At 50.2% G+C, this 7,980-nt stretch overlaps 1 protein-coding gene across 1 annotated transcript; it reads left to right on the forward strand.

Moving 5' to 3' along the window:
• The first annotated feature begins 763 nt into the window (after positions 1 to 763).
• On the forward strand, positions 764 to 7,739 carry LOC118587662 (cartilage-associated protein-like). The gene is made up of 4 exons (XM_036193662.1): positions 764 to 794; positions 4,420 to 4,548; positions 5,837 to 5,982; positions 7,418 to 7,739. Exons 1-4 carry the CDS (start codon positions 764 to 766, stop codon positions 7,532 to 7,534), a joined length of 423 nt encoding a protein of 140 aa, XP_036049555.1. The 3' UTR covers positions 7,535 to 7,739.
• Positions 7,740 to 7,980: the final 241 nt, after the last annotated feature.

A 7,980-nucleotide genomic window follows, 5' to 3' on the forward strand; every position in this document is an offset into this window, starting at 1 on the left:
ACATTCCACTGTGGGAAGGGGAGTGGGACGCGGCAGCTGGGCACACTCAATTAGCTGAGGAAGTACCCAGCTCACTTTCTCCTGGTTTTCTGTCCAGGGCCCCAGCCCAGGGGGGTGGCATGCACAGTTAGGGGGGGTCTTTCTACCTCCGTTTACCCACAGAATCTTCCTCACAGGCATGCCTAGAGGCTTGTCTCCTAGGTGACTCTAAATCTGTCAGGCTGACATCAACCTGTCACAATCTCACCATCACATCTATGTTGGCCAGCGAGAGCGTCATCCTTCTCAGCGGGCAGGCCTAAACTTGGATGCCATCTTTAAGCCCTCTCCTTACATTCCACACATGCCCTATTATCAACTCCCAGCTCGGGAGTCAGAGGCAGGCAGGCGGATCTCTGTGAGTTCGAGGCCAGCCTGGGCTACAGCGTGAGATCCAGAGAAGGCTCCAAAGCTACACAAGAAACCCTGTCTTGAACAAACAAAACAAACAAAAAGTGACGTAAAAGAGACGAGAGTCTAGAAGGGCAGAGAGACCAAAGAACTCTTCAAATATATTTATCATCTTTTAGTGTTTTTCTTACTTAAAAAATAATACTGATTTTTTTTTTCAGGGCTTAAAAAACAGACCATAGAAGACTGTCTTTGTGAACATGGGGGAGACAAGACAAATGTGAACATGGGAGGGAAGGTGGGGTGATGGGAAGGTGTGTGTGCATAGAAAGATGGGTGTGAACAAGAGGAAGATGGCTGGGGAGACGTGACTATGAAGATGAATGTGAATACAGAGAAGACCGGTGGGAAGGTGGGTAGACAGGTGTGAACACAGGGAGGACCCCCCTCCGCAGAGTAAGAGAGAGGGTGGCTCCCCTTTGCTTTAAAAGGGAAGGCTTTTGAGGTATCATCAACCCAGGCACTCGAGGAAAAAGGAACACAGAAGAGAAGTCTCTTTAGTTGCTGGGGACTAGCCAGCCTCTTCCACCTCCAACAGGTCATCCACATATTCCACAACCTCTCCCTGGAAGACAGAGCAGATACGGCAGTTAGGCGGGCCCCACGACAGGAAAGGCAACCGTGAGGCATCCCCGAGGCCACCACAGGCTATCTGCTCGGGCCAAAGCAAGTTCTCCTACTGGCTCGGAGCCCAGATGACCTGATTCCTCTCTCCCAAGGAACGGAACCTCATCTTCTACCCCATGTGACCTCAGCAACAGGTGACCTGCCACCCAAAGACCCATGTCATGCAGGTGGTCTAGCCACCACTCTGAAAGGCTCCACATGGTTCCCTGCTCTGGGCACCCTTCTTCTCCCACCTGGTTCTGCCTCAGGGATACATTCTTCTGGTACTTTCTACTCTGACCAGCAGCCCACACTTCCCAAACTACCACAGCCTCACTCGCTCTGAGAGCATCCCTGGGACTCTCTTCAATGAGACCCAATCTAAGGCTCAGGCCTGGGCATCACTTTTTATTCATTTATTTAGCACCCCCAGGGATTGAACCCAGGAGAGATTTTCTTTATTGATATCGAATGGAATATTTCCTCAACCTTGTTTTTCATCCCCAATATTCATTCTTCCGAAATCATGATTATTGGTAATGATTTCATTGTGTTCTCAATTCATTGAGTTCTCCATTTCTAGCATTCCTGCCCTCCCTCTCCATTCCTTGTGAGTTTCTCATCCATGTGGCTGCTTTTCTTTCCACACTACCAGTTTTCCTCCTCCCTCCTCCTCCTCCTCCTCCTCCCTCCTCCCTCCCTCCTCCTCCCTCCTTCCTCCCTCCCTCCTCCCTCCCTCCTCCTCCTCCCTCCTCCCTCCCTCCTTCCTCCTCCCTCCTCCCTCCTCCTCCCTCCTCCCTCCCTCCTTCCTCCTCCCTCCTCCTCCTCCCTCCTCCTCCCTCCCTCTCCCCCTCCTCCTCCCTCCCTCCTCCCTCCTCCTCCCTCCTCCTCCCTCCTCCCTCCCTCCCTCCTCCCTCCTCCCTCCCTCCTTCCTCCCTCCTCCCTCCTCCCTCCCTCCTTCCTCCTCCCTCCTCCCTCCCCTCCCTCCTCCCTCCTCATCCATCCTCCCTCCTCCTTCCTCCCTCCTCCTCCCTCCCTCCCTCCTTCCTCCCTCCTTCCTCCCTCCCTCCTCCCTCCTTCCTCCCTCCTCCCTCCTCCCTCCCTCCCTCTTCCTCCCTCCTCCCTCCTCCTCCCTCCTCCCTCCCTCCTCCTCCCTCCTCCCTCCCTCCTCCCTCCCTCCTTCCTCCCTCCTTCCTCCTCCCTCCTTCTCCTCCCTCCTCCTCCCTCCTCCCTCCTCCTCCCTCCTCCTCCCTCCTTCCTCCCTCCCTTCCTCCCTCCTTCCTCCCTCCCTCCCTCCCTCCTTCCTTCTTCCTCCCTCCTCCCTCCTCCCTCCCTCCTTCCTCCCTCCTTCCTCCCTCCCTCCCTCTTCCTCCCTCCTCCCTCCTCCTCCCTCCTCCCTCCCTCCTCCTCCCTCCTCCTCCCTCCTCCCTCCCTCCTTCCTCCCTCCTTCCTCCCTCCCTCCCTTCTCCTCCCTCCTCCTCCCTCCTCCCTCCTCCTCCCTCCTCCTCCCTCCTTCCTCCCTCCCTTCCTCCCTCCTTCCTCCCTCCCTCCCTCCCTCCTTCCTTCCTTCCACTGTACAGTCCTGGCTGTCCTGGAACAACTCACTCTGTAGACCAGGCTGTCATTGAACTCATAGAAATCTGCTTGCCTCTGCCTCCTGAGTGCCTGGCTACTGTAGTAGGCCACCATCCTTACTTTAAAGACATTTAGGCCAATTACTTTGTAAATATTTCTCATTTGGGCTGGGCACGTTGGCACTCACCTTTAATCCCAGCAGTAGGGAGGCAGAGACAAGCAGATCTCTGTGACTTCCGGGACAACTAGAGCTGCAGAGTGAGACCCTTTCTAAAAAATCGACAACCAAAACAAAGATGTGAACAAGATGATTTGGTTTCTGAGAGTTTTATTGGGAGTGTCCATTTTTGGCTGAACACTGAAGTAGCCTCAGAATGTCACACCAAGACACATGTGATGCCTGTTACTCTCTTATAGAAAGTGCTGTTTGTTATTTTATCTTTGTATTGCAATGCTGGGATTGAACCTAGGCCTCACATACGCTCTATAAATGTCCAACCCCTGCGCCCCGTCTGAGCCCAGCGCTGTTCATTCTTAAGCATTTAGTTAAAGTGTCTGCTGTAGCAGGATTGGTGTGGTCTCCTTACCAGTTACATGTTAACAGCCAGACCCTGAGGATGCACATTCCTTAAATGCTTCTCCTCCTCAGTCCCAGCGTTGCCCCTGGACATTCTTGCCTCTAGCATTTTTTTCTGTAAAGGTTACTCATACATAAGTAATTTCCCCATATTTCATGTGCTTATTTTAGATAGAAGAGGAATAATATGTCAAACTCTTCCTGTTTCATTTTTCCATTCACATATCCAAATTCAACCATAGAATTTATGTTATTTTGGGTTGGGTACGTAGCTCAGTTGATGAGCTTAACCTAGCATACACAAGGCCCTGGGTTCAATTCCCAGCTCTGCACTGGTCATGGTGGTGCATGCCTGCTATGTTAGCCAAGAAGATCAGAAGTTCAAGGTCTTTCTTAGCTACATGGGAATTTGAAGCCAGCCTGGGCTACATGAGACACTGTCTCATTTTTCCTACCAATTTGACAGTTTGCTCTTGTCTTTGTGGTGCCGATCAAATGCAGGGCCTCCTGTATGTCACTCAGCCCTCTGCCGTTGAGCTAACCTCCCAACCTCCCGTTTAAACTGGTGAAAAGAGATACTGTTGGCTGCAGAAGAGGCAGAGCACCTCAGGAGGGCTCGATTGCTGTTCATACTAATGTGTATTAAGGTTCTTTGGCCATTAAAACATTTTAAATTATATTTTTATTTATTTTGTGTTGGGGGGTAGCGCTGTGGCACACTTGTGGTCAGATGACAACTTGTGGATGTTGGTTCTCCCCACCACTAAGGATTTAATTGGTGTGTGAAGTCTTGGCGGCAGGCCTCTATACCCAATGAGCCAGCCCCGCTTTGGCTGTTTTTAATGATAGGTGTTTGCCATTTTCTTACTGATCTTAAGACACTTTGTGTGTCTACGTACTATGTGTGTGCCTAGTGTCTCTGGAGCCCAAAAGAGGGTGACAGGATCCCCTGAAACTGGAGTTAGAGGCGGTTGGGAGCCACCATGTGGTGCCGGGATCTGAACCTGGGTCCCTGGAAGAGCAGCCAGTGCTCTTCACCACTGAGCCAGCCCTTAACTCCAGGTTCTTTATTTTAAATGTTGTGTTTTTTTCTCTTACCTGTGTGTGGAAGGCAGAACTGGATTGAAGGTAGTATTGGGCTGGGGCTGCATTAGTGGTAGAGAGAGGGAGAGGGGCTGAGACTGTCCTGAGAATTTATGTCTGTTTTTCAGATCATTATATAGAAGTTCTGGAGTGCAAGATTCAGTGTGAGGAGACCCTGACCCCAGTCATAGGAGGCTATCCTGTGGAGAAATTCGTGGCCACCATGTACCACTATTTGCAGTTTGCTTATTACAAGTGTGAGTAACCCCATGCAGGATCTTGAATGAGGTCCTAAGACTCCCCGTTACCTTTGGTGGCTGAGAAGGCCCATCAAAGCCATGTTACATGCTGTGCACAAAGAGGCCTTGCTTAGAGCGGAGACCCTGAGCTGCAGGGCTTGAGTCCAGCCTTGCCTCCTATTCCCTGGGAAATCTTTGCTTCCCGGGGAGGTAGATAAAAGTGTAAGTAAAAATTAACATTTATTGAATGTAGGTGTAATTTACATTTGAAACCTTCACCAGACTGTGTGTGGGAAGAGCCTCCTTGAAGTTCTGGTTTTAAAGTTGTCATTATAAAAATAGCCACCAGGTGGCACAATTGAGTCGTTTTCAGCTGGGTCATTACAAAATAGAGTTGTCTGCTTTATTAGAAGGGAGGGGCTGTGGAAGGGGCCTGGCTAAATACCCAGGAGCTTGTGTCTCATTTCTTATTTGCCTGACTCCCCTCCCTTCCAAGACAAATGCCACCCTGCAGAATCCCCATGTTGATGGTGATGCAGGGGTGCAGTTCTAAGCAGGGGGGCTGGAGCAGGTTTGAACGCCTGTACCCAGGAGATGGCAGGACAAGGTAACTTTTGACTCTTCCAGTTCTGAGAGGCTACCATGGTTTATCTTGTTGGTTCCTCTAGTTTCAAGTCTTTGTTATTTATTTGTTTATTTATGTATGTAGAAACCAAGTCTCATGTAGCCCAGGCCAGCCTCAAACTCACTGTATAGCCAAGAATGACCTTGAATCTCAAGCCTCCCGCCTCCACCTCCTGGGTGCTGGGAATGTGCCATTATGTGTAGTTTATGGAGAAGTGGGGCTGGAACCCAGGGCTTCGTGGACATTCAGCAAGTCCTCTACCAACTGAATTATACCCCCAGCCTTTCTTTATGTCTTCCAAATCTGGGATGGTTGGAGGAGGGCCCACCTTCTCTGGGTATTGTTGTCCTCTCCTGATGGGACCCAGGAACTGTAGCCTCCAATAGGAAGCTTGTAGTTAAATAGCCTCTGTTCCTCAGTCCCAGTGTGGTCCAGGCCTTGAGACCCACCTCCTGTGCTGAGTTAGCACAGCCTGAGGGTGACCTAAGGCTTTCCCCCATCCTTTAGCCTGTACCCTCCCCACCTTCTGAGGTCAAGGGTTTTCTGGAGAAGGGGCTGGAGGGAAAGCCTTAGGCATGGTCTTTTCCTGAAGGAAGGTCAAGCTTCTACCTTCTAGGGGATGGCCCTGGAGCTGCAGGTCATGGCTTGCCCGCCTGCCTAGCCTCTTCTCTCTGGTTCCAGTGAACGACCTGAAGAACGCAGCCCTCTGCGCTGTCAGCTACCTGCTCTTCGACAAGAATGACAAGGTCATGCAACAGAATCTGGTCTATTATCAGTACCACAGGGACAAGTGGGGCCTGTCGGACGAGCATTTCCAGCCCAGACCCGTGAGTGTTCCACACCGGTCCCACTCGGTCCTTCCTCCTTCCCACCTTCAGGAGACTGCCTTACCCTTCAGAGAGAGGCAATTCTGAAATGAAGGAACTCTCTCTGTTTCTGTTTCTTTTGGTTCTGCCTGCCACTCTTGAATCAGGCCCTGACTCTGTAGCCCTGGCTGCCCCAGAAGTCACTGTGTAGACCAGGCTGGCCTTGAGACCCACTTACTTCTGCCTTCTGAATGCTGGGATTGGAAGTATATGCCATCACACCCTGCTTAAATTTTTTCTTATATTTTTACTCTGTGTGTGTGTGTGTGTGTGTGTGTGTGTGTGTGTGTGTGCCCCCATACAACAGCATACGTGTGGAGCTCAGAGGACAATTTAGGAGAATCAATTCTCTCCTTCTACACAGTGGGTCCCAAGGATTGAACTCAAGCGGCCAGACTTGGTGGCAAGCACCTTTACCCAATGAGCCATTCTCCAGGCCCCCACAGCCTTAATTCCTTCTTTGAGTCAATATGTTTACTTACGCACACAGCCTGCATTTAGTTTAAAAAAAATAGGATTCTACTTCTCACGGTGTTTTTGTCATCCCCCCCATCACCACAGACACACACACACACACACACACACACACACACACACACACACACGTTTATGGTGTTAGAAGCCTGGAGCTCTCACATGCTAGGCAGGTGCTCTGATACTGAGCTACCTCTAGCCCCAAGGTCTTTAGAGATAGGGTTTTACTGTCTAGCCCAGGCTGGACTAAATTTGCAATCCTCTTGTTTCTGCCTCCCAAGTGCTGGGAGGGACTTCCAAGAATGAACCGTCTTTAATTCCTTTGGCAGATAAACGTGAGGCTTTATACCTGTTGTCAGGGAGTTAATTATATGTTTCAAGAAGTATTTGTCACTTTTGGGCATGGTGGTATATGACTAATTCTAGTACTCTGGACACAGAGGCAATAGGATTTTTGTAAGTTTGAGGCTAGCCTGAGCTATAAAGCAACACCCTGTCCCAATAAAACAGAAATTCAGATTTTTTGTAATTTCTTCAGGATTTTTGCCTAGGTTTTCGTAAATAAATCTTCCATATCTCAATTCCTTGCTGCAACACACGTTCACACATTTACTCAGTTGCTGTGGGGATTGAACCCAGGGCCTTGTTCATACTGGTCAAGTGCTCAACCACCAAGCTGCACTCTCAGGGGGTTTTTTGTTGTTGCTGTTGTTTTGTTTTGTTTGAGACAGGGTCTCATATAGCACAGGCTGGCCTTGAGCTTGCCATGAAGGATGAAGGATGACTTTGAACTTCTGGTTTTCCCCATTCGCTTGTAAATACTTTCATCCCTTGAATGAAATCTGGTGCCTTGGGCCCAGTTGCTGCCGGCTCTCACCTGAGAAATCTGGTCACCTGATGGTTCTCTCTTGTGTCTGAACAGGAAGCAGTTCAGTTCTTTAATGTGACTACGCTCCAGAAAGAACTGTACAGCTTTGCTCAGGAGCACCTAATGGATGATGATGAGGTAAGCTTTCATGCTCTGCACACGTCTGCCTGAGAGAAAACATGACTCATGTCTCTGCTAGAGTCCCTTGAAGGCCGAGTCCTCCCTTAAACAAGGAACAGAAGGACCCCCGAGAAAACAGCTGCTGTGCAGGTTTTAGTGAAAGCCAGTGCTCCGGTGTGGAAAAGTCCAACTTTCTAGGAAGCCCAGGCTGGACCGCTGCTGCTTCTGTGGGAGAAATGTGTTTGGAATATGTACTAGATGTGTGTGTGTGTGTGTGTGTGTGTGTGTGTGTGTGTGTGAGAGAGAGAGAGAGAGAGAGAGAGAGAGAGAGAGAGAGAGAGAGAGATGGGTTGGGGGCACTTGTCACTGCATGTGTGGGGGTCAGAGGACAACCCTGTGGAGTCAGTTCCCTCCTTTCACCTTTGTGTGGGTTCCAGGTTTCAGGTCACCAGACTTTTCCTTTACCCACTGAGCCATCTTGCCGACCCCTCCACTTT

Source organism: Onychomys torridus, chromosome 7 (assembly GCF_903995425.1).
Source record: "Onychomys torridus chromosome 7, mOncTor1.1, whole genome shotgun sequence".
NCBI classification, from domain to species: domain Eukaryota; kingdom Metazoa; phylum Chordata; class Mammalia; order Rodentia; family Cricetidae; genus Onychomys; species Onychomys torridus.

Coding starts and splice junctions, on each gene's coding strand:
- LOC118587662 (XM_036193662.1), top strand. CDS start 764: ATGAAGATGAATGTGAATACAGAGAAGACCG. Junction 795..4,419: donor TGTGAATACAGAGAAGACCG/GTGGGAAGGTGG, acceptor TCTGTTTTTCAG/ATCATTATATAGAAGTTCTG. Junction 4,549..5,836: donor GCAGTTTGCTTATTACAAGT/GTGAGTAACCCC, acceptor CTCTGGTTCCAG/TGAACGACCTGAAGAACGCA.